At 33.6% G+C, this 26,011-nt stretch overlaps 3 protein-coding genes across 5 annotated transcripts; 2 read left to right on the forward strand and 1 right to left on the reverse strand.

The window, feature by feature from the left end:
* Nucleotides 1–3: 3 nt before the first annotated feature.
* On the reverse strand, nucleotides 4–4,192 carry LOC108732742 (SID1 transmembrane family member 1-like). Of its 2 annotated transcripts, XM_018463696.1 has the most exons (15): nucleotides 3,841–4,192; nucleotides 3,572–3,785; nucleotides 3,343–3,511; nucleotides 3,156–3,279; nucleotides 3,018–3,101; nucleotides 2,653–2,965; nucleotides 2,211–2,443; nucleotides 1,976–2,158; nucleotides 1,802–1,919; nucleotides 1,618–1,740; nucleotides 1,439–1,555; nucleotides 1,281–1,367; nucleotides 1,058–1,209; nucleotides 884–994; nucleotides 4–516 (listed from the first exon to the last, which is right to left on the reverse strand). In XM_018463696.1, exons 1-15 carry the CDS (start codon nucleotides 3,985–3,987, stop codon nucleotides 340–342), a joined length of 2,352 nt encoding a protein of 783 aa, XP_018319198.1. In that variant the 5' UTR covers nucleotides 3,988–4,192; the 3' UTR covers nucleotides 4–339. The 2 variants fall into 2 exon arrangements, with proteins under 2 accessions (XP_018319198.1, XP_018319207.1); XM_018463705.1 differs by lacking the exons at nucleotides 4–516; nucleotides 1,058–1,209 and having other exon boundaries at nucleotides 983–994.
* A 246-nt stretch (nucleotides 4,193–4,438) lies between these two features.
* On the forward strand, nucleotides 4,439–5,731 carry LOC108732398 (BLOC-1-related complex subunit 5). The gene is made up of 4 exons (XM_018463176.2): nucleotides 4,439–4,793; nucleotides 4,856–5,019; nucleotides 5,092–5,280; nucleotides 5,343–5,731. Exons 1-4 carry the CDS (start codon nucleotides 4,547–4,549, stop codon nucleotides 5,556–5,558), a joined length of 816 nt encoding a protein of 271 aa, XP_018318678.1. The 5' UTR covers nucleotides 4,439–4,546; the 3' UTR covers nucleotides 5,559–5,731.
* A 574-nt stretch (nucleotides 5,732–6,305) lies between these two features.
* LOC108732386 (ubiquitin carboxyl-terminal hydrolase 24) lies at nucleotides 6,306–17,087 on the forward strand. Of its 2 annotated transcripts, XM_018463155.1 has the most exons (9): nucleotides 6,306–6,524; nucleotides 6,897–7,188; nucleotides 8,162–9,776; nucleotides 11,978–12,266; nucleotides 12,326–12,554; nucleotides 12,633–12,879; nucleotides 13,191–13,269; nucleotides 13,339–13,570; nucleotides 14,607–17,084. In XM_018463155.1, the coding sequence occupies exons 2-9, from the start codon at nucleotides 6,998–7,000 to the stop codon at nucleotides 14,692–14,694; spliced, it is 2,970 nt and encodes a 989-aa protein (XP_018318657.1). In that variant the 5' UTR covers nucleotides 6,306–6,524; nucleotides 6,897–6,997; the 3' UTR covers nucleotides 14,695–17,084. The 2 variants fall into 2 exon arrangements, with proteins under 2 accessions (XP_018318657.1, XP_018318666.1); XM_018463164.1 differs by lacking the exons at nucleotides 6,306–6,524; nucleotides 6,897–7,188 and adding an exon at nucleotides 7,307–7,561 and having other exon boundaries at nucleotides 14,607–17,087.
* Nucleotides 17,088–26,011: the final 8,924 nt, after the last annotated feature.

The raw sequence follows: 26,011 nt of genomic DNA on the forward strand, positions 1-26,011 counted from the left end.
CGGGTTAAAGAACTGAAATGGTTTATTTGCTATTTATATAGAAAAACGGAAAATATAAACATACTTTTACAATCTATCAAGTCAACAACACTGATTATTATCACAACTTTAAAAAATTACATTAATGTCATACTCTGCTAATACATAATAACATAAATAATAACAAAAACAAAAAAAAATGATTAACTGAATTGTAAAAAAATAGATTATTTTTCCATAAACTGTCCTGCAATTTTGAATTCTAAAAACAATAATAGAAGAAAAACAAAAACAACATGTGAGCGCTATTTGCACAATAAAATACACTTTCTTTGTGAACAATTTATGTTAGAATTATTTTTAAAAAACCGAAATTTTGGATCGGTGAGTGTGCGACAAATCGTCGTCTAAAGTAAGAAGCACCATAAATGTGAAAAACATACCAGTAGCACTCAAAAAATGCCACACGTCATGGTAATCGTAAAATTGAAATACTTTACACTCCTGGTTATACCTTCTCGATCGAGCTGGTGTCAGCTGAAACAAACATAAAAACAATAAAAAAGAGAAATTACAAATACAAACTATTCTACTACTACTGGTCGTGAAAAAAAAATTAAATTTGGTTTCCGTAGGAAACAATATTGATCGTCTGCCTAAGTACGGACCTCGCATCTGCGGAAGAAATGCCCGAAATACTGTTTTTATTGCGGCTAGCACTGCAGGCAACACATAATACATCTCTGCATTGACAAAAGTATTAATTCGGTAAAACATAAACATGGTAAAAAGAATATGCTTTTTTCCATATTTATTTCTTTTTAATTATTGCATAAACGGCGCCTACCTATTAATTATATTTATTGTACATGATATCGAGGAAAAGTAAACGGAACCAACTTACCTCCCATGAGATAGACTTGTGTATAAAGAAATACATAGCTGACACGGCACATGTTAGCATCAATGTCAGAAATAGAATTGTTTGCACGTTAATTTTTTCTTTATGAAGTACCTGGAAAACGATTTAATATCTTAACATGGCATATTTCGCATATAGCGCTTTTATGTTTTCTACCTTCATTACTAAGTAGAATAGGAAATAGAGCATGGTATTGCATAGTAGAATGGCCAAAAGGTACAAGGCGAAATCTTTTTCGTGTTTATACAATCCATAACCGGCCAGAAGCCAATTTACAATATTTCCTAGTATCAAAAGTACCATTCTGCCTATGTATATTTAAAAAAATCAACCACTTTATAAAAAGCAGATAAAACGAAAGACAATAATTCATTCATACCTCGATGTAGAGGCTTCAATATATTTAAAGGACCCGATCTGAAATCATTGGCAATAATTTGAAACCTCCTTCTGACCATACCCTTATCTAAAAACAATACACTAAATAATCGACGCTCTCATTCGTTAAAGAAATTACTGGGTAAATCTGTTGCTTACCGAACTTCCAATTTCCTAAATAATAAAGTTGGGCGGTTAATATAAAACAAGTAATTATGTGGAGTATTGTAAATAAAATCCAAAAGTATATGTTTGCTTCTAATACTCCGATCATCCCTTAAAAATTAAACAATATGTATTAATCAAATAATAACTTTGAAATAACTAATAGAATCTACCTAAAAATATAGCCACAGCTAGAACCCCAAATGTGGCATAAGCAGTTGCATTTATATCAGGGTGTCTTGTTTGATACAATTTTACCATACAAAGTACTGCCATTATATACATGAAGCTCGAGTCTGAAATGTGAAATAACAACGAAAAAAAAAAATATTAATCAAAATATGATTATTAACCGACCAAACTGAAAGTTTAAATGGTTTGGACATATGTGATAACTTCCTGAGAGAACTCCTTCGGCAATAAGGGCAACTCCAAGAGCATAGAACAAGCCATAATGTTGTGGAATACCATAGTACTACAGAAATTGATATATTAGATTACACAAAAAAGAAATTAATGCAAAATTAAAACCTTATCAAAATTAATATCGTTGTGCTGCCTTTCTCTCCTTCTAACTATTATCAGAAAAAGAATTCCCAGCATTACATAGCCAATATTTGAAAATAAATGGTTAAAATCGCTCAGAATTCCCAAAGGATGAGCACACAAGAAGTTATAATAGCATAAATCCTGGTTCCCTGTTTCGTTTAAGACCTAACAACAAAAAATATGAAACTTTAAATAGATTCTGATCCAAAATAATTACGTTTTGGTATGTGATGACCAACTGCACTACAGGGAGACCATAAAACAGAGCAACAGTTAAGACATGCCACAAATAAAGATAAGATTTCTTTTTTAGTATCCGTGGGTCTTTTCTTGCCAAATCTTTTAGATATAAAACTGGCTTTCCCAAAATAACTTCTTTATCATTTAGTGCTTCTGTAATTGTGTCATATTCTGTTTCATCAAATGATATATTGTCGACATCATCAGCCACTACAGAAAACAGAAACAAATTTAAAAATATTTTTTAATAATTTCTCGATTTCATTTTAAAAATATAATTCGGGTAAAGTTGTTATACGAGGTGATTATAATATATAAACGAATTTGAAAAAATGCAGTTAGGTAAAAAAGAGCTGTAACATTCAATAACAACAGAACAATGAAATAATTATTTCCCATCTTCAGATTAAGAAAATTACCTGTAGTACTAGGCGTTCTGGCCCCATTTTCTGCTTCTGGTTCACTTTCATCAATCGATTCCATAGCTCTTGGTTTGTGTATACGCCTCCAATACCAGAATAGTGAAACATTGAAAACTATGTAAAATGCTATGATAATAAGAAATGTAAAAGTAACTGCTTCAGCATATTCTACGAAAGAAATACTCGGTTTTATCGTGAATGTAAGCTTTTTTGTTCTATCTTTTGATAGAATAGAAGTTGACCCCATGCATATTGAATCATCGGCATGTGCCACCATAACTATAAAAAATCCTGCAGGGAACTGTCGACTCTAAAAAGAATCTTTTGGTAAAGTAAACATTACAGCCCCAAAATACACTTACTGAAATTGTGATGCCCCCTTTTAGGTCAATAGTTTCCCAAAGGCCCTGGTATTTAATGTCATTATTGAGATCATAAATAGGACACTGGAAAAAGGGATGATTAAGAAAAATAGCAAAAATATTGATTATGTAACTTACAGAGGCATTTTGTATACTAATAGTCATACAAATTAAATCATCTGAATTAACTTCCAAAATCACCGTTTTCAAATTGTATTTATCATTAACTGTTACATTTTGATGAAAAGTATAGAAATAATATCTGAAAAGTTTAATATGACACTTTGATTAGTTTTAATAACAAAAAAAAGATTAAATGAATTACCTGGGTTCACTGGGTGAGATTGTAATATTGTACTGCTTTCCTAGGTCAATGTAAAAATCCGTTTCATCTGTTACTTCTACACTGAATGAAATGATTTCTTCAGATGCTGTTGAAAATGATATCACTGGGGCATCATTAACTCCATTAGAAAATTCTAAGCTTTTTGCCCCTAAAGTAGAATGTTTATAACATTTATTTTTTCATTACATGTTTGTTTTGTAGCTTCTACCTTTAAAAACATTCCTTGAAACTGTTAAATTTTCAACAATATTTGGACATAGTGTTCTAGAAATTGTGTAAAAATCTAATCCTCCTGAATCACTAATAACAGTTAAAGGTAACTGCCAGGACAGAATTTCCTTTTTCTGTCTGACTACAGCCATTAAGGGAAATTTTTTTGATGAGTTCATACATTTTGTAGTAATCCTTAGTGGTGTTATAAACTAAAAGAATACATAAATTTTGTTTTTAGCATAATTTATCTATAAACAAACTTACCGAATTATTTTCATACTGCAATATATATTCCAGACTATTATCAATATAAAATCTATAATATTTATTATACGTTAAATTTTTAATAAGACTTGGTGTTAAACAACTACCATAAACAAATAAAATAATGAATATAAGAGGTTGGAACATTTTTTAAACTGTTCTGGACGAATAAATCAAACGAACTAACAACTGGTAAATGATACTAGTAAAAATGGTTCACTTATTAATTTAAAAAACGATTACAGTTTTACCCTTATCTTTACTAATTAGTTTTGACTTAATCTTAGCTGTTCATATCGTTTCTTTAATGAGAATAATTATGCATATAATTATGTAAATAGTGTTGTTTTTATTTAAGATTTATTTTAGGTTAGGTAAGTGGTTAGATTCAGTTAGACGATTTAACGTTTTATTGTTTTTGAATTACTGTTGTAGTTATTAAAATTGCTTTTTATTTAAAATGAACTTCTCGTTTAGCTTTTTAAAATCATCGTGAGTGAAATTAAAAAAGACACAATACTTCTTAATACTAACAAATATGCGTTCCTAACACTTTTTGCGGTACTGTAGCCATTATCTACTAAATATAACATAACCTATAAATATTGACGTTTAGTTTTTAGGTTACATATTCCTCTAATCAAACAGCTTCTAATTAATGCATAATTTCTTTTGAAAATAAAGTTTTCTCATTCCTATAAAGAAAATGGGATCTGAACATTCCACTTTAGGAGTCTCTTCTAATATTGCTCGCCAAGCAAATTTAAACAGCGGTGCTTCTGGTAGAAGGAATTCAAATTTTAAAAGACAGCATACGATTGCTAACCCCGGTAATAACAGTGAAGTGATAGACAATACTGAGAACAGACCTCGTTCTATATCTCCTGGTCCCAGTCTTTGTAGTGATGTGGATTTACCCTACATAAGTTACACAGTTAATCAACCAATTGGAGGTCCGATGATCTTTTAATAAAAGGGTTTTAGGGTTTAAAGTTTTTCTTATTATTTATCGTAGATTCACCTAAATTTATTAACAGACAACAGATTACAAAACAAAAAAGTTTAGCTAGAAAAGTACAAACAAAAGCACCCTCCAAACCTGTACACAATATTGTGGTAGTGAAACCTGCAGCTCAAGCAGTAAATATTGAAAGGGACCCTGAAATTATGAGACTACAGGTATCTATAATGACTAAGTGTCTTAAAATTGAATTGAAAGTTTACAATAAGCACCTAATAACGTTTTTTTAGAACATTCCAATGTTTTTGCCAATTATGAGAGGTACATTGCACTTGCCTGCTGCAAGAGATCCAGAAATATTTGAAAGATTGGATCCCACACCTTTTTATAAATTGTGTGTTAAATATGAAACACATTTAAACAGTTGTGCCAATTTGGTTGCAACAGAACAAAATAGTTTAACTCAAAAAATAAAAGAGGTAAATTGTGTTCATCGGAGTTACACTGGCATAATAAATTTATAAGTACTTTTTATGTGCAGAATGACATAGAAATTACAAGGTTGGTGAATGCTGCTACCGATAAGCAGAAACGTTTTGCAAAATATGCAGAAAAATTATCAAAAGTACATGAGTTATCTCACCAGCTAAACAGATGTCATAATTTACTCAATCAATTGCTCGAATCTATGGAAACTTTGAATAATTCACTAAGCATTGAAGACAGACTTGAACCTTTTGTGTGGACCACAGGATGAGAATAAAGGTCCTTTTTAGTTCACATTTCAAATTGGGTTAGTTCTTACCTTTTATCAGTCTTTATATAAGGTTGTAATAGTTCTATTTGTATATTTTTAATCATTTTAAAATTCACTCTAGTCAAAATGTAGTACATAATAATAATTAAATGTTGTAAGACAAGAAATATTTATTAAATGTTGTCTATAGTGTTAATATTAAATCTCTTATTTTTCGATTAAAAAAGTTACATAAAAGGGGTCGTTTTTTACAGAAAGTCATTATTTTATTTTATTTAGACATCCTGTATGTGTAAATGTTCCTATCAACTATATCGTAAGATAATAAGAATATTGTTTTTCTTTTGTTTAAAGATTTTTAACAAATGAAACAAAAGAATATTGGAAAAAGTAGATTGTATTGTTAAGCTTTAACATCAAATTTTCATTCATTTTGACCTTTAGCAGAGTAATTATGTAGTTGACCTTGTCCTATATCCAAGCAGTGCAATTAATTTAACATAATTTGATTAAATGTTATATTTCTTCATTGCCATTGGTAATTTTATTTACGAATTGATAAAAAAATGAAATCAATAGATTAATTGTGAAGTATTACAGTTAATTTGGAGAGAATTGAAACTTTTTTTATATCAATCAGGAAGAAAGTTTTTTATTTCATCCTTATAAGGTCAATATACATATGTATATATATTTTTTATTTTTAATATTCATTTTATATTATTTATTATCAATTTTCTATTTTAGGTGATGATAACAAGGTGTTACAGCAATGTTTTATGCTTTTTTGTAAAAAAAATCGCAATTTAAAAAAATTAATACGGATCAAGGTCGCTGATGACACATGATGACGTCATGTAAAAATGGACGCAAATTTGGTAGGAGTTTTTTAATCCCATTTTCATTTCGACAAAAATTTCGACATTGAAGGCACCGAAAAGCGAAGAAACATTTGCAGAGAGACAAGTGAGTTTTATTTTTTTCGAAATTCATTTGTTTGCAACGTGACATATTCACAGCATTCTAAAATTTGCTCTACTTGCTTGGTAAAGGTTGTAAAGTAAAAAAAGATAGTTGCTTATTTTGTAACATCTTTGCACGAAAACGAAAGGTCTTTCTATCAGATGACTCAATTATTTTCACTTAATTTGCCCCCATTTAAGTGACGGTTAAATTAATTTTAGTGTAGTTCTAAAAATACCGTCATGATTATTCGACTCCTAGTACTGATACGTACTGAGTCTATTAAAACGAAATTTTTGTGATATTTTTAACCATTATGTGCCGATGAAAATGATGAACATAAAGGGTGAATGTGCTGTTTATTTGGCTTTCTAGGACTGCAAATACAACAGTGGTACAATTACATGAAGCCCAAAGGTATTGAAAATCATTCCTAGTGAATTATTTGCTGAATGAATTGAAAAAATTACATCAAAATGCCGGTTTTGTCGCCAAGAAGAAGCAGTTCCTCTACTCTAAATGGGTCATACAGAAATACATTTAGCACATCTAATCTTGACAGGCCATACTATGGAAGTAATGGTTATAGTCCAAGAATTAACAGCTACAGTGAACGGTATACAACAAGAAGTTACATAGACGGTGATGGTAGAAGAATATTTGCCAGGTAAATACACTTTAAACTCTAATTTGTTTTGTGAACACTTAAATAATTACTTATTTAAATGTATTATTGTAAATTCCTATAATTTCTCAATCTAAAATTGAATGAACAGATAATTAGGTTGTAATAAACTTTACGTAACTTTACTACAAGATGATAAGATAACAAAAGTGTTTGTGGAAGTTTCTTGTTGGTCCTAATAGAATTTATTAAGTTATTAACGTGTCATGGAGAGATTACTTGTTTAATTATGTATTACGTAAAGATATACTTCATTTTTCATTACTTTTACTTGTGGTGCATAAGTGGCAGTGGTCATTATAATTTAACACAAATTTTTTTTGTTACAAAAAGAAAAAATGGTTTATTTGAAAAGGTATGAGTTAATTTAATTAAATTGTTTTTATCCTACAACGGCTAAAAATAATCTATTGACTGTTTATTTATATCATTTGGGAATCAAACGTATACGTATGTGAGTGATATTCTAAATAATACTGAAATAATTTAAAATAAAGGGACATCCCCGCAATTTAGTCCATAATAAAATTTAATAATAAAACGTATTTAGTAAAAAGCATTATTTACGTTAACGTTCTTAATTATTTCAGGAATGCACAGGCATATCTTGGAATTAATTGATTGATGACTAATGAATAATAAGTACATACTTCTTCAATGTTGCATAGACTAAAAAACAATTTCAATTTAAAGCTACTCTGGTACTTAATTTATTATAAGCGTAAGATAATACTCATGTCTAGCTGTTTTAATGGAAAATCGCTGTATTATTGTAATTTATTAACGTTTGCCTCGATTTTCTTTTACATCGCAGCTTCCTGAAGAATGATGATTATAATTTTGAAAAGAAATACTCGTAAAGCAATACTTATAATTTCTAATGCAATACTTTATCGATAACTTTTATTTTGGGACTTTTACTCTTGAATTTTAATTTATATCTTTCTACTTCAAGGCAGGGCAGTATCACAGAAGATGGCGTTACTACTCGTTTTAAAGAAGAACTCTGTGAACCAAACAGTCTCAGAGATTCGTTGTCATGGGGCGATTCCGTCCGCGAAAGTTCTGTCTACGACGGGCTGCCCAGTCGTTACGACCGCGAGAGCTCACTCACAAGATCGATATCTCGCGACACCACCACCACCTCGTCATCAAGAGCCCCCCTGACCCCCATAAACGTTGCCGAGTCGGTGGCGGAGCTTCACAAGAAATACTCGCCCGCCAACTATGTTCCCGCGTGTCGTCGCAAAAGCGAAATAATATCACGTTCGAAAAGCATTAACGACATAGGAAAACCGCCCCTCTTAGTCGAACAATCGATTGAAAACAAGAAGGTAATCAATAACGGTGTGAACTATAACAATGGCTTGAGTGTGTATAACAATACTAACAACAGTAGCGATAAAACGTACGACAACGACTATCCGGAGGAAGATGATAATGGTAACAGGGCATCAGTTGCGGAAATATGCAAGAAATTCGACCAGAGAATCGTTCCGTCCAACGGCGAAGACGAAAAGAGACCTTATGAGAATGGCTACAAGAAATTCGAACCGGTTGAGACAAAATTAAGGAGAATCGAACCGGTAGAGACCAGATTAAAAAAAACTGAGCCGGTAGAAACCAGACTAAAGAAAACCGAACCGGTAGAAGCCAGACTAAAGAAGGTGGAACCGTTAGAGACCAGGCTGAAGAAGGCGGAGCCGGTAGAGGGTCGATTTAAAAAGACAGAACCGTTAGAGAACGGTTTCAAAAAATTTGAGGCAACAGAAAACGGTCTCAAGAAAGGAGAACCGATTGAAAACGGTTTAGGCAAGTCGGAATTAAAATTGGAGAAACCGGAACCTGATGAAGGTGACACGGTCTCTAGTGTCGTCAAGATTAGCGAGAACCGCTTCAAAAAGCTGGATAACGAAGAGAACAAAACAAAAATTAAGAAACCCGAGCAGAAAACTACTAGAGAGTCGATCAAGAAAACGGATCCGGATGCTCCAAAGACAAAAACATTAAAATTGAAATCTGAGAAGTCATCGACTCCAAAGTCCGAGAACGGTTTAATGGTAAACGGCACCGGCATCGCAACGACGAAGCCTCCAATAAAAAAAGCGGCTGCGTCGTCGAAAAAGAAACTGAATCAAGAAAACACTGATGCCAGTGTCAAAATTGACAGTACACGATGCATGCCTGAAAATGGTTCAAAATCAAAGTTGGGTGAGGTTTCGGACGTGGTGAATGATGATGGGGTCGAGCTCAGGGGGGGCAAAAGCATACTGGACGTGACACCCGATTTGGAAACCCAGACGACTGCCGTAGCGACAGCATCGTCATCAACTAAAGTCAGCGTCGACAAGGCGGAGAACGAAGGAGAGGACGAGGACGAGGTCGAAGGTGACGGTAAGAATAGGCGCACGAGCAACTTCGCCTCTTACATACCGAGCGAAGAGTTCGTACGAGGGGATGTTGGAAAGGACTCGTCCGTTAACGAAGACGAAGACGACACAAGCAATGACATGGATGAACGACACATTCTCAGTGACAACAGCCGATACATTCTGCATAACGAAAATACCGTGAGTATCTATAAAACTGCGTAATTTCTTTTTTTTTTTTTTTTTGAGTTGTTTCAAAGCCCAGAATCTCCCCATGTTTAGAAGAGAAACGAAACATTATCGTACTTAAAATATTTAGATTGTGTTTTTGTTCAGACAGTTCTAAAAGTTACTGAACTTAAAAGATATAGGAAGACAGAAATCTTATATTTTTGCGATAATTTAGCTTATTTAAACTTTACATGAGTTTTTCTGTATATAGCTTCTATTTGTTCATATGATCATTATTTATATAAAATATATATTCAACATTCAAAAAACATTCATAAATCATACGGATATGTCCCTGTTTTCAATATATTACAAATTAATAATTTCATAAGATGGTATACATTTGGTACTTTTGGATTCTGATCTAGTTTAATTAATTTGCTCCTAGTTTATTCCAACCCAACGAATGTGAAATTCATTTTGCCTACATAATATTGGCGTAGTAATTGTGCATTTAATGATTTATTTAATTCGTAATTGGTGTATTAACAAACCGACAAAAACCATCCATTTGTTTTTTAAAATTACCGACAGTTACTTCGGTTATATTTTTGTTGACGTCGATGTCCACATGTTTTCGGGCAGCAGTTCACTTTACGAGCACCGGAAAAAGGTCAAGGTACATTTTAAGATTTGTTATTTTTCCGATCGGTAACTTATTTGACTGTAGAAATTATTTCCCTTTTTTGTGTTTGTTAACAATTTGACGGTGTTAATTTTGACATTGGTCGCATCGTTGATCCTTAACCTTAACGAAAAAAAAAAAAAAAAAAGAGTTAGAGGTGTCTGTCTGCTAGTCCGCGACAACGTCGTGGAGCGACACTTTTGTTTTTTCTTGTTTGACAGCTCTACTAAGGTTAAAAAAAAAAACTTTACATAAATAGCTTATCTACGTTACGAAACGTTATTATCCATTGTGTTGTGAACGAATTGTTTTAAATTTTGTGACTTTTTTCACACGTGATTCCGCTCGGAAAACGGAACAAAAATGTCCCTACATCCGCTCTACTGTAACGTCAGTATGACGAAGAGACAGCCTTTGGTATGTGTCAGCCAAGACGGATTATTCTAAATGTCTTTCGTTGTTGTTATTAGCGCCTTTTTTGTTTTAATTATTTTCTGATAAAATTTTTCTTTTGATGAGAATGTACTGCCCAAGTTCGGTTTTCTTACTGCCACGTCGGTCCGTTGTGCAATCGTAATAAAAATAGATTTTTTGGCAGCGTCTACAAGTCTCCAATGCTTTTCTCGCTATCTCAGTATGAATTTGTCAGTTTATCTTTTTTTTTCGGTTTGGCCTTATCTAATCCATGTAGATACGATTTCTTCCTGTGGTTCATATATTTTGCCAGAACTAAAATGTAAATAATAGTTCATAAATGGAGAGAGCGATTATTATTTTCGTTTCAATAACTTGATTGTCTTATTAATATGTCGGGAAGTCGGGAATAGCGGTGAATCATTAAATTATGGATACATATTGTTTGCCAACTGGAAATGTAAGTGTTGTTTTTCGGCTAATTCTGTTTAAATGAATTCGGATATTGTCGGATCTATAGTATGGTGGTTTTGGATCGGTTCATTTCTTTTAGTTTTGTACGGTTTTGTCTTGGGGCTCCTGGATAATTTTTGCCTTTTAAAATGGACCGTTTCTAGTCCACGGTCACAATTCTATTACAATGGCAATTATATTTATGGGGTATGTATTTGGTTTGGCGAAAAATCGTATTTAAAACGAAAAATGCTTCTAAAACGATTCTATTAACATTATTTTTGTCACGCACTGCCCCTCTGAGTGTCTTAATGCTGTTTTAAAGTTTGTTAAATCTTTGTTGTGATTTTTCGACCACCCCTGCACTGTGCTTGTTATTATGTGTGTACTTATAATTATTTGTTTCTATAGTCAAAATTATTTATAATTCTTTACTATTTAATAAGGTATTTTTTAATTAGAAAATGTCACTAAAACTTGAAGACTGTATGTTTTTCTTAACACTTCACTTCATATCTTATGAAAAGTTTATAATTTTAATGTTTAACGTTAATTATTATAAGTTGGGTTGGATTAGGAAATTAGACTATCAAAATTTCGAAATCTAAATTTGACTTATTGCTTTTAGTGTAATAAATTGATTTATGGTATTGTAATTATTTGGATTTGTTTTTGTTAGAGCTCCTTGGAGCGCCACCATCGGGCAGGAGCTGGTGGCCGCGAGCACTTGGACAGTTACGGGCGTCAGTCAGCGGCGCCGTTGCCCCATTTGGGGGGCGTCGGTTCCGTCGTGTCCACCCGCAACACCGGCCTGAACGGACTCAAGAACATTGGCAATACCTGCTTTATGAACTCGGTGCTACAGTGTCTGTCAAATACGCGACCACTGCTCGAATATGTCAAAAACGACTCATATTTGAAGGACATTAACACGACCATATCGGGTATGAAGGGGGCCCTCATTAAAGGTAAGAAACAGTGTGTATATTTCGTTTTTGATGAAATGTTGAAAAAAAATTTTTTTTAGCGTTTGCACAGGTGATAAAGGAATTGTGGTCCGAAGATTCGTCCGATCGAGTAGTTAATACTGTGTCGTTGAAATCTCAAATTCAACGTTTCGCCCCACGATTTATGGGCTACGCTCAACAAGATGCCCAGGAATTTCTCCGTTATCTACTCGAGGGCCTCCACGAAGACGTCAATTGCGTCACCGTGAAACCCAAACCCATCCATACGGAAATTGATGAAAAGCTCAGGTAAACATTTCATCCCCGTCCACATGCTACTCTTTAGGTCAGTTTTTTTCACCCTTTAAAAATCGTATATATTTGTAGCGATTCAGAAAAGTCTGCCGAATCATGGCGTCGTTATCTGCGCATGGACAATTCGAAGATCGTCGACATCTTTGTTGGTCAGTTAAAGTCAACGCTGAGGTGCACTCATTGCGGTCACTGTTCCGTAACATTTGACCCCTTCTGGGACCTTTCCCTACCCATTCCTCAACGTGCAGGTCCCTTAAGATTACAACAGTGCCTCGAATGCTTTACCAGAGAAGAAACCCTAGACGGAGACGAGAAACCCGTAAGTTATTTTTTACATAACTAGTTCATCCCCCTATCAGTTACTGTGAAATCGAAACTGTTAGCACCATTGCTTCGAGCGGTCGAAATTCACTTTTGTGAACAATTTGTTTAATCACTTTCTTTGTGTTAAAGATTGTTTGAAAATTAAATTTAAAGGAATTATTTGTAAATAGGTATGCAACACAGCATAAGAAATTGCTGATATTAACTACGTAATACTACTTTGCTGTGCTGACGGCATTCATAATTTTTTTTATACATATATAATATTCGTCTACGCGCGGGATATTGAATTATGTTTATTTTCAGACATGTTCCAAGTGTAAAGAAAGAAGAAAATGCACGAAATCTTTCAGCATACAGAAGTTCCCGAAGATACTTGTAATTCGTATCCTTTTTTTATTATTGTTTTTTCATTGGACTGTCGATTTTGTTTTTCCTTGACGGTTTCGATTAGATTTGAAACGCTTCTCGCCAACGGAGAGGTACAGGGGTAAATTGTCGTTAACTATTGACTTTCCTATCGAGGGGTTGGACATGCAGAATTACGCAGCTGATGGGAGCAACGGGGACTGTCGTTATAACCTGTATGCCATTTCAAATCACAGTGGGACCACCTATAGCGGTCACTATACAGCCTATTGTCGTCATCCCTACACCCAATCGTGGCACGAGTACAACGACTCAAGGTTAGACTTTTATTTTCTATTTTGGGGGATTGTCTTTTTGCTTGCTACATGTTCTTTTTCTTATTTGCACTTCGCTTAATAATGGTTCATATGACCCATAGATTATTAACCGTAATCCATTGCCACAACTTATTTGTGCTTTTTGATATTAGCAAAGAGTGTGCTTGAATTTTAAGGTTTTTCGTATTAGGATCTTTATGTAGTAACTAGTTCTTCCCCACCTATCGGTAACTGTGAGCTCGAAACTGTTAGCACCATTGCTTCGAGTGGTCGAAATTCACTTTTGTGAACAATTTATTTAATCACTTTCTTTGTGTTAAAACTTGTTTGAAAAATATAAATTTAAAGGAATTGCTTGTAAATAGGTATGCAACACATCGTACACATCAGCATAAGAAATTGCTGATACGAACTACGTAATACTACTTTGCTCTGTGCTGACAACACACATAATTTCTTTTATTTATAATATTTATGAAAATTATGTACAAAAGACAGTACACAGAACTTCTTTAAGGTACCAAAATATTTGATACTTTTCAATGTACTCGAGTAACAACTAAATAAAAAGTATTTAGGGAATAATGATTAAATTTATTCCTTAGTTCTTTCGTAAATTAATATATTTGCACATTTTCATATTAAATAAATTTGTGACAATTAAAAATCAGGTCAAAATTTAGTGTGTCTGTAGGTAAGTACAACTAAATTTTAATTGATCGTTTTGTTATTTTTTTTTGTTCATAAAGTATACATTACATACATATAAAAAACACACATAAATAATTTCCTCTGCTTTTAGCCTCCTAAATATCTTACTCCTTTCCTATTTGTTGCATTCCTCTGTGCTGAAGAAATTAATCCATCTATTAAAATTAATAAATCATATTAGGTCTAGTACATATGTGTATTATGTGCAAAGGTTCGTATAGAAATAGTAGCTAAATTAACTTCTTGGCTATTCTTGTCTCAGGTAATTTAGATGGTTAATAATTGTATTTTAAAACGTTTTTTTTCTTTTCATTTTGATTTTTAGAGTGTCTCCGATCTCTTCAAAGTCCCTGGTCAGTGGTGAAGCATACGTACTGTTCTACGAACTCGAAAACCAGAAATCTCACCTATAATAAATAAAAAACATACATTGGATGACTTGGAAATTATTTTTTTAACCCTATAGGGTGGACGCATACTAATTTACTGTGTGTATTATTTTTTTTAAAGCGCCATATTTTAATATTCCGCTCATGTATTTTTTTATAATTTTCTTTTTTTGAAATATACCCAATTTTGCAGTATTCTCGACCCCCGTCCTTTTGTTCCTGCTTTTTCCATTTTATCCTAATCTATCCATTCAATTTTATACGTTTTTCCAAATAGTCGTTACTTTATGTTTGTGTTTGTTCTGTTCTTGCAGCATATACTCCTAGAGGATGCATTCTTTGTCAAAAAATGTGTACGCAATTGACTATTGTACCCATTTCCATAAAAACATTTGGTGTTTGTCATCTAATACTGATGAGCTGGCAGTAATGCAAAGCCGGAGGGTAGGGTGGAAGGCCCTCTCTAGTCTTTTTTGTAGGAATTGTGGAAATGATTAGGTGGGTGGTTGATGAGAAGAAAAAGATACTAAATACCCACTCGAACGTATAAGGTGCAGCCTCTAGGAAGTACTTGCTTTAATGTTTTGTTTGTCATTTTTTTTATGTTTGTTTTTAATTTATTCTATTGTTTGTGTTGTTATGTTGCAGTTCTCTTGTTTTTATTAAGAGTGTTATTGTTGAAAACTTATTTATATTATTCAGAGCGTGCTGATTTGATGGATTACAAAGTATAGATATTTATTATAAAACAAGGGAAAATTTCTCCAAAGGATAAGAGAAGAGAAAGGGATTACGTAAATGAAAAAGTGATGAGCGAGAGAGAAAATAATTAACATGATATTAAAGATTGTAATTTAATTGTGTATGTTGTCTGTTTTCGTTTTTTACTTTTCTTGTTTGGTGTGGTTTGTTGGGCGATAAAAAAGAATCTGTTATCGGTACAATCAAACCATAAAAGGAACCTTCAATTTTTTAGAGAATATATAGGTCATGCAATGCTTTTTCGATTATTCTGTTCCAGTTTACAGCATGTACTTAACAGTAACTTTATTTGCAGCTAAAGAACATTTTTAACAAGTCTTTGTACGATTGTAATATTAATAATAATAATAATGATAAGACTAAATCTAGTCTCTTGTGAAGTATTTTTTTCAGACAAACTGAGAGTTCCACGCAGGTGCTTGTCGTCCGTTTATTTTGAATAAGAATTGTATGGGTTAAAAGTAGGGTGAACAGTTACAGAATTCGTCCAACCCGTAGTGGATTGTCCTAGTTTGTCTGAATGAAGTCTTTTAGCCATTAAGCTTGTCTTCATGAACAAGCCGCGTCAGTAAAACTTGTGATAGGTAGTGGATTTAGTGTCTAGTTCTATTGTTTATTATATTTTTATTTTTGTTCTGTTACTATTATTGCCTCTACGACAAAACATTATCGATACTCGTAATTAAATAAGGTAGATGAGATTAGGTGGAATAAGGTTATTACTTTTCGTTTTCATTTTTAACGTGTGCACTACATTGTAGGTTTCAATTAATTTAAATTCGTTTCTGAGCTTTCCTACGTAAGAGAACCATGTGGCCTTCAGAAAACGCTCCTTATTCCACTCACGCCGCCCTTAAAAGGTACTAAAGTTATGTGTACACCTGATCGGTAAGTCAGTGTCACGTCACTCAACATCGTTCGTAACCAACTTTACCGCAGTGCTACCAATGTAATTGTTTGTTTTTTAACGTTAAAAGTGCTACGTTATTGTTGTATGTTGTACTTTACGTTGGTAAGAGTGGATATTAATAATGCAATAGTTTTGTTTTTAACAGTTGAAAGTCAATATACGAAAAATGGTGCGTGACGTGACTGATGACGTAGATCACGTGTGTTGCTAGCCTTACCTAATGTATATACAATAAGTATTCAAAAAGTTTTAAGCGCTTCCCACATTTCTAGCGACTTATTTAACACTATTAATGATAAATTAAAACTCTAGGTAGAGGAAACAGAGTTTAGATTAAATTGTACAAGATGTGTTGTATATTTTGGGCTTCTAATTAACTACAGTAGTTCATTCGACTAAAAATTCAGCAAACTAATTAAAGCGTCTTTTTTTATGATAAGAAAAAGACTTGAGATGGAGGCAAATGCATTTCGTTTGTGTTATTCACTACAATTTAAGGGAAAAGGTTTTTTCGTTGTTGTTTTTTTTTATTTTGAAACTGGTATGAGACAGATTAATGATATATTTAGAAAAAAATATGTGTAGATTCTTTACGATGTGCTCGCCCAGACTAATAATAAATTGAATGATAATTAGAGAGAAACTACCGTTCAAAAAAACTACGATAATAATACTCAGAATAGTAGCTTTATATTGAAAGATGTGTTACAGCACTAACTTATTTATTAAATTGTTTGCAAAAGTTTGTTTTTTTTTTATTTCTGCCAACCTCATTTCTATGAATTGTCGGGTGTAATAGGGGGAAATGGGTGGTCGTGTTAAAATTGGAAAACCGAAAAAAGGTGGGTACATTTGTGTCGCTGTGTTGTGTGTGTGTGTGTTACTGAAGAGGTTTTTTAATAAAATAGTACTTTATTGATAAGTGCAAATATGTCACCAAACTAATCACTAAAACTTGCCGAAATTGTCCCGAGTCCGCCCCTGTTCGTTTGTACGAATCTTACGTGCAGATATTGCATCGTTAATTAAGTATGTGTATCAAGACTTACAATTAAACGTTTTATTATCGAATTAGTTAGCAAATGTTTTTAATTTTGCATTGTTACGAACTGATCGGTTCAACTTTAATTATAGTCTATTTTAAATTAAGTAGTCGCGTTATTTTTCGAGCGTTTATGGCGAAAGAGTGCAATTAGTTTTTTTTTTATTTAAAGCAATCTATTAGGAATCACTTTCAAATTGAAAACCAAAGGAAGGACCATTTACAATAATTGAATGTTATTTTTAATTCTTTAATTTAATAGGAACATGTTTGAAAGTTTTGATCCAAATATGAAATATGTCTTTGTTACACTTTCTATAACAAATCTACTACTTATTAAATATTAAATTTTATAATTAAGTCTTAATCTTTTCAAATTGTTTTTTAAAAGGAAATATTTTGACGCTAATAATAGTTTTAAAAAATAACGTGAATTAATTTACATAACTGCATAGTTACGGGTAAAACTTATATAAATCATTGCATTGTGGAGGGATGGAAAGGGTGATAATTTTTTATTATTGATTTCCATGAATTAATAACACATATATAAATCGTGTAAAATTCTACCTTAAAGAGGTCTAACTAGGGAAAATACAATAAAGAATGTACTTATTCACTTTGTGTGAATAATTAGATATTTATTATTTGTGAAATTAAAAAATATATTGCCGATTGAGTACAGGGACGTATTATTAGATAATCTGAAACAAATAGGGCTTTTTTTTAATAAAAATGAGGTCTTCAAATTTTATAAAATAAAAACAGAAGATATTGTTCTAAAAATATAAAATTAATTACCTTATTTTAATACTCATAGGTAATAGGGGTCATTTTTTACATAGCTAGTCACATACGTTTTACACACCAACCACTTTGGCATGCCTTTTACGTATACAGAATATGACAAATAATTTGACCTGTTTTTGCAAATTGCATATGTTTAATTTAACAATATTTTAATTGATAGATAATAGTAGAGGTAGCCAAGGGCCAAAACAAATTTTAAAAATATCGTTTTTTTTAAGGGTGCAGTGCCTCACTAATAAAAGGCCTCCATCTGCATGAATTTACTATAATTAATTAAAAATTTCAATAATTTACATCATTTGTTAATTACCTGCCACATCATTTTTTACTAGTATTAGTAGTAAGTTAAAGATAATTTCGACTAAACTCTTTCTTTGCATAGGCCCGCACCAAAATCTACGTAGGCCCCCCCATTTTTTTAATCCGGCACTAGCAGGGTGCACTTAAAAAAAATTTTATCTAATATAAGAAAAACAATGTTATTTTAGGATTTTACTTCTCTGATGTATTCAAAAGCAGAATTTAAACCGTCTATTACTTAGGTGCCTACCTACCTATTAAATTAGTGAAAATAATTTAGTTAGGTACTTTTATTTAGGAAACTCATAGTACCTACATTTTTAAGAAGACGGTTAATAATTAAATTTTTACTAAAATAATTGTATAAGATTTACTTTTTTTAAAGGAAAAACAATTTAGTAAGTTCAGTTGTTTATTAATGCCTATAATACTGTTAAAACTTATAATGTTTCATTGTATTTAGGTTGGTATACCATGTAAATTTGTTTTTTGAGCTTACATTGTTGCAATAGAAACTTTGAAAGCTCCCTTAATCCAACCCTGCCTATTTCCGAAAAAGTCCTGCCCCTTTCTTGGTACGTAGCATAAGGCGTATGATCAGTGAGTTGAAAACTCTCGTGGTGTCCACAGCTGCTGTACTCTCGAATTCTATTTAAGACTAATTTTCGAAATAAATTGCTAATTTAAAAAAAATATATTTTACGTGAATAGATACACAATACCTATGACATTGCTGATATGAACGAATTTAAATAGTTTATAGACAATTTTGTGGCGTGTTCGTCTTGATATTTTCGAAAATATCGCCCAAAGGATTCTATAAATCTCTAGCCGAATAAAAATCGTGTGCTGTATGTCAGCTTTTTGACTTAAAATGTGAAAATAGTGGTGTATTGTAAAGCAGAGTGAGTATGGTCGTGAACTGAATCTTCATTGATTTTTTGCGAGTTTGTTATCATCGTTTTATCGTTCATTTTAAATGGTGTCGTTGGTTGAAAGTGTGCAGCCGTTTTTGGTAATTTTTTCCCAACAATTGCCATGTGAAATTCTGGCCGAAAACGGTCATTTTTTTAAATCATTACACTCCCGCGATTGCGAATTTTAGTTGACCGTCTCGGACAAAGATGTCGCAGAGCGTACGATTCGCGAATTCATTCGGCAAGTGCTAAATCTAATTCTCTATCAAAAATATCTTATAATCCCTCGTGTCGCACTGGTAAATGTGGAAACGTTCGGGAAATGATCGTACAGTGATTTTCATGTTGGAAAAAATACTAACTATATAAAGACTGGGAGCAGTTGCCAAAAGGACGAGTGTAAAGATTGGTTCTTTGGATTTTATTGGTGAGTTTAGTTTTCGTCGAAATGGTTGACCTAATTTTTGAATTTTGATACCAATACAAAACTACCCCTATGTAACGAGCCGCGTGTACCCTTCCGTGCCATTTACGTGATTGATTTCGAAGTATCTTCTGTCTTTAGGGGTTTGAGGTTAATTTTTAACGGCAGTTAGCTTTTGAATTTTAGGCCTAAAGTTATATTATAACAGCGGACTGTTTAATACCGAAAATATTGGTAAAATACATAACCCAGGGTTTGTTTACAGTTCCGGGAAATTTTTGTAAATATTTTATGTCCTACACCTTTTTCTACAATTCTCTGAAAACTTTAAAATATCCAAACGTACTGAAATACATGCACATTTAATTGTTATTTTATTAACTTTTACATTTTTGATCATGTAGGTAACATTGTAATTTTATTTTAAGCCTCTGCTACTTTCAAAAGTTTTTTGATTACTATCAAATAGATAAGATAATATTTTTCCCAAGTAGGTACTACTTTAAAAAAGAAAGGTTTTCCTGAAAACCCACCTAGTAATTAAACAATTGGATATTAAATTAATTTCAAAAAATTTTTATAGGTAAGGGAGGTAACAAACGACTTTGTACCTAATTATTACTACTTATAAATAATTAGAGGAATTCATTTTGGCATTATATTTATTTATAGGTATCAATTATATTTGAAAAAATAAGAAATTTGGCCCCCCTAAAAATGAAGGCGTTATTTGAAGTTTTTTCCTAGGGTATTATTTTTTTGTGATTCTAATTAATTACACGTTAGGAAAAATCCATTTTCGAAAGTTTCATTTATTAGACTAAAGTTTTATTGTCACATAATTTTTATAAAATACCGTAAGTATCGATTTTAATAGACTTTAATTGTTTCTATTATATCGGTCTTTCATATTATCATCTAACGATAGGGGCGTTGTATAGTTAGGACATAAAATAAAGGAGCAATGGCGAAGGTTTTTCTAGGACAAGGGTGTGAGTAGTTTCAATAATAGGGCCGTAACTGATGAATGACGAGAACCTTCTCTCTCAATAGACACTAGGGTAGGGGTCAAAATGGTGTCTTGCCTACATAAAGAAGGGCCATGTTTTTAGACAAACCTTTAAATGTATCTTACGTAATAACAACGACATTATTAGAACAATATATACTTAAAAAAGTATTTTAACAACACTATTTTTTTTACCAGAACCCTTTGTTAACCTCAAGCTATTTAAAAAAACGGATACCTAGGTAAAAAATGAAAAAAACAATACCTTTAGGTATTAGAGCAGTTAGGTATCTTTTGGATGTTTTTGAGATTTTAGTAATTTTCTTACTAACAATTCAAATTGTCGAAAATATTTCGACTACATATATTTCTCTTTAATTTTAGAAAATGTTTTTCTAGGCGTATGGGATAACCAGTAAAATTAAATGTTTTAATTATTCATTAAAATATTAATACCCTAATGAGTGTATGTCTATTATAATGAATCGGCTATAGGTATATAAAAAATATACCAAATTCCACCTCTGTACATAGGTATTTATGGGTATATTTGTTTTTTTCCTAATATACGAAATTGAAATATCAAATCACCACGCCAGGTCCGGCGTGGAAGGTATTGCACGGTTAGATGCCATTCAAATTAAAGGTAGATTTATTCTGATTTCTAATTATTCTTTTTCATCATTTTAATAATAAAAAATGTTGTTTCCATCGGGTATTCCCCAACAAATCATTATTAACATAATGATAAAGGTTTTATAATTTTCAAATCTCGTTGTGAATTTACAACATTTAAAAGTTGATACAAGTTGTTTTGCAGGGGAGGACTGTGAATATGGGGGGCCCTGAACTAACACTACTTTAGGTCTTACCTATTTAATTAATCAAAAATCTATTTTCGTTAATGATAGGAAAAAAATTAGGGCAATGATTCATAGTTGTATAAATGATAAAGCATTTAAATTATTTTTTTATTTTCTAAATTCACAATATTATCCATTGTCTTCAATGGGGGCTGGGGTCCTTTATATCCACGGGGCCTTGGGCTGCAGCTCAAAAAGGCCACATACAAATCCGGCTCTGTTACAAGCAACTGGTAAAGTTTAAGAGTTAAGGGAAGGAAACTGACCTCCCCTGTCTCTTTAGGATGCCCCCTATTTTTTTATAGTTTTAGAAGATTTTATTTTTTTTTTATTTGGTAGAGACGTTTATAGAAGGAAGGATTCAAAAGGTCATGACCCTCTTGCTACTGATAATCAATGAATTATACCTGTACTGTATATCTTTGTTGGTGGTAGATACTGTTGCTCATTTGATCGGATTGCTTCGTACAAATTATGGTGATGACTAAGACCCAATTTTAAAATAGCAGTACAATATCTACTGACCATCGGAAAAGTGTAAAATCATCATCTTGAATTCTTGTGAAAGATATATTTTTTGGCCAACACTCTGTATACTATCGTGGTATAATAATAATAAAAGTAATACGTCTTCATTTGGTCCTGGTTGGTCGGGCCATCCATCCATTGACTGAATTTTAATTTACTGCGTAGGTTCTGGCTTCAGGTGCGAGAGTCGAGAGGATAAAAAAAGTAAAGTTCGTTATTGCTTAGTATTTTCGCGACTGGGTTGTTGACCCGTATGGTTTTTGCGATTACTCCAAAACTACTTATATCGAAACCCCGGTAAAAAACCGTTAATAGCGCTCCAATGACGGTTAAAATACCTATGAGACTTCGCGAAAATTTCACCTAATTTTACCAAACATAACTATATTTATTACAATTGTATTCTTTGTACAGATATTACACTCAACCGGTAATAATTTTGTAAGTGTGTATAGGCAGTTAATACTTACGTTCGCTTGGTATTTTTTTTAGGATTATCACAAAAACGCGTATAAGTATGTACAGTAGTTCAACATGGTGAGGTGAAATTTTAGGTATTTATAATATTTAATTCAATAAAAAGTGCTCGCGAACGTTTAATTTATAAACTCGAAAAAGATTGTTAAAGGTGTACGTTTGGAGCGCGGCGCTGTACGGGTGCGAAACATGCACGATGGGCGTGGCGGAAAAGAAAAGGTTAGAAGCGTTCGAAATGTGGTGTTACATGCGAATGATAAGGGTACTGTGGATAGAGAAGGTTAGAAATTAAGAGGTATTAGAAAGAATAGGAGAACAGAGGACTCTATGGAAGTCAATAAAATGGGCAAAATAGGTTTGTAGGACAGCTTTTCAGGCATGAAGGTCTAGTTAGAAACATAGTAGAGGCAGAAACAGGAGTTAAGAGGAGTGGAGGTAGACCTAGATTAGATTATCTACTGATTGCAAAGTTACGGATGTGGGATGTTCTAGTTCTAGGGATGTGCGAAAATTAGCTCAGATGATGACAATATTTAATTGCAAGTACCAACCAAAAAAATAAAATATATGGCATATGGGTAAGTGTGAACATTGATCCAATTAGGGCAGACCCTATCAGCATCCAGGCTGGATCTAGCTTTACATATGACCCTAATCAGGGACTGATCAGTAACACCCTTTTACGACTTGTCCAGTTAAAACTGTGGTAAGACTATAGTATTGATATTTACCCTATTTCAAGCATACATCTGGACCAATTCTTGTTGTCTGATAATGTCCAAATGTTTTAAGGCTGTACTTTTTTGGTCTAGCCCAAATCGGATAAGTTGATTAGGGTGAAATTATGTAACCTAATCAGGTCCACATAAGATAGCCTCATCCGAACCAATGCTGGCTGCTTGATGGGACCCAAATGTTCTAAGGCGTTACATTTTTGATTCGTGCCCTATTTGAAGTCAGCTAATCGGATCGCTGCCCTAGCAAATTTCTAGTCGGAAAGAATCATAAATACAGAAGATTCTTAAGGCCTTAAGGCAAAAGGTTCGCCGAACATAGAAATTGCACATTTGTCTCGGTATCTTTTTTTCTTGTGTCGCAGCGAAAATAGAAAATTTGATCAACATATGGAGCGTGGATTTTTCAACCACGTCTAAATCTAAAAATGGCTCCCAGTTCTCTAAAAACTGCCCTAAACTAACCAAATATTTTTAACAATGCGTAACACCCGTAAAATTACTACTAGCCCATTATGGTTTTCTATAGCAGAGTTTTGAAAGTAAAAGAAAATCACTTGGATGCTTTCCTTCACCTTATATGTATCCATAATTATTAATGAGCTAAAAATATGCGATGCATCGGATCTTTTATTATTTTGCATCCCATCGGGCTTCTATTAATAAAATCGTATCGTCAGTGACTTGATTCGATCGAACGTTTCAACCCCCCTAGTCGTTAATTAAAGACAATAATAATGACGATCTCCTCTAGGGGGTTGTTTTCTACTACTATTATCGTCATTGTTGTTGTTGTCTCGTTGCGAAACGGAGTCGAGGCCCCAAAGTTGCCGCCGTCTCCTCGGTGTTACAGCCGCCGCCACCGTTGCCGCCTCCGTTGGCGGTGGCAATGACCCTTGTATTGATCAGGCACATCTTCACGTCTAGACGCTCTCCAGACGTTGCGTCCCCCTTCCCCGTGTCCCGTCGTGAACCCCGCGCGGACACTTTACTACCGCCCTCGGCCCTCTCAGATTACCACCCCTTTGAACTTGCGAATGTAGGAGAGAAAAAAGAAAGCGGCATACCACGTAACCACCCTTCACCCTTCACCTCATGTGTATTAGGTACTGAGTGTGTGGGTACCAGGTATGGCGAACCCTCTCCCATGCGGAGACGTCGGTGGTGACCGGTTTGGGGTTAATGGGGGTCATCAATGGATAACGGTATTTCTTGGACATCAGTTAGGGGTTTCTTGAGTAGTTGCGGATTCCAAATATTTATCGATTTGAAGTTGGTTAATTAAACTCTCTCGTGACGGACACCCTGTATGAATTTTTCTCGATTTTCGATTTTATCATATACGACGGTGTCTAGTCTCGCCGCGTCTGCATTGAAGACATGGTAGAACGTCTTGCTAAGTTACGAGCGTGCAAAAGGTATCGCAACATCCACGTACGAAACGAAGCGAATAAGTTCAACTGGCGAGAAAGGAGCTGAGAGGACCTAGCGAGGACGATCGCGGTCGATGTTGAGACGAGAAAAGCCTATACAGAGTGTCCTTAAGAAATAAGACCGAATAAAATACATACATCCAACGTAGGGGTACTTCTAATAAACCATGTCGTATTTTCTAAAAGATGACGCCACCCATAGGATTTCATATACCTATTTAATACATATATATAATTAAGTTAATAAAAATCGACGGATCGTTAACCTTGCAGGTCGGTTGGTCGTGGTTGCTGTTGTCACCTCTCGTGGTTTAGTGGTAGAACATTGGTGCGTAAAGCCAAAGGTTCCGGGTTCGATTCCCGGCGGGGGTGTGACAACAGCAACAATTTTTCCCTCATTAATTTGCGGTAGTTTGTAGTGGGTAAATAAAAAATCAAAAAAATGATTTCAAATTAATATGACGCCACCCTTTTAGATGATTGTATGTAGATAGCAGAACATCCCTATGTTCGGTTGCCAAGTCACCACTGGTGCATATGGTCACATGTAGGGGCACGGGTGCCTGGGCACCCACTCGATTGGGTTGGGCACCCAGTCAATTCCAGTCGATTCGGATAATAACCCAACTTGAAAGTTCGGTTCAAATAGTTCTAAAACTCTTTTTCATGTATAATAAATTCAATACATTCATCATCGCAAGGTCGTCAGTCCTAAGACTGGTTGGACACGTCCCTCCACCCTTTCCTATCCTGAGCTAAACTTCGCATTTCCCTAAAACTAGAACATCCTTAACTATTTGATGCGAACAGTAATCTAATTTAGGTCTACCTCTACTCCTCTTAACTCCTGTTTCTGCCTCTAATATGTCTCTGACTAGACCTTCATGTCTGAGAAGGTGCCCTACCAACCTATCTCGCCTATTTTTTATTGACTTCTATAGAGTCCTCTGTTCTCCTATTCATTCTAATATCTCTTCATTTCTAACCTTTCGTACCCACGTTATCCTCATCATTCGCCTATAACACCACATTTCGAAGGCTTTTAGTCAAACTGCAACGTTGTTGCGCCCCTGGTCACATGTTTGTATGAATAGACAACTGAAAAACATATCGAAAAAGTTCATCGTGATGG

Source organism: Agrilus planipennis, unplaced genomic scaffold, assembly GCF_000699045.2.
Source record: "Agrilus planipennis isolate EAB-ADULT unplaced genomic scaffold, Apla_2.0 scaffold6, whole genome shotgun sequence".
Taxonomy (NCBI): Eukaryota; Metazoa; Arthropoda; class Insecta; order Coleoptera; family Buprestidae; genus Agrilus; species Agrilus planipennis.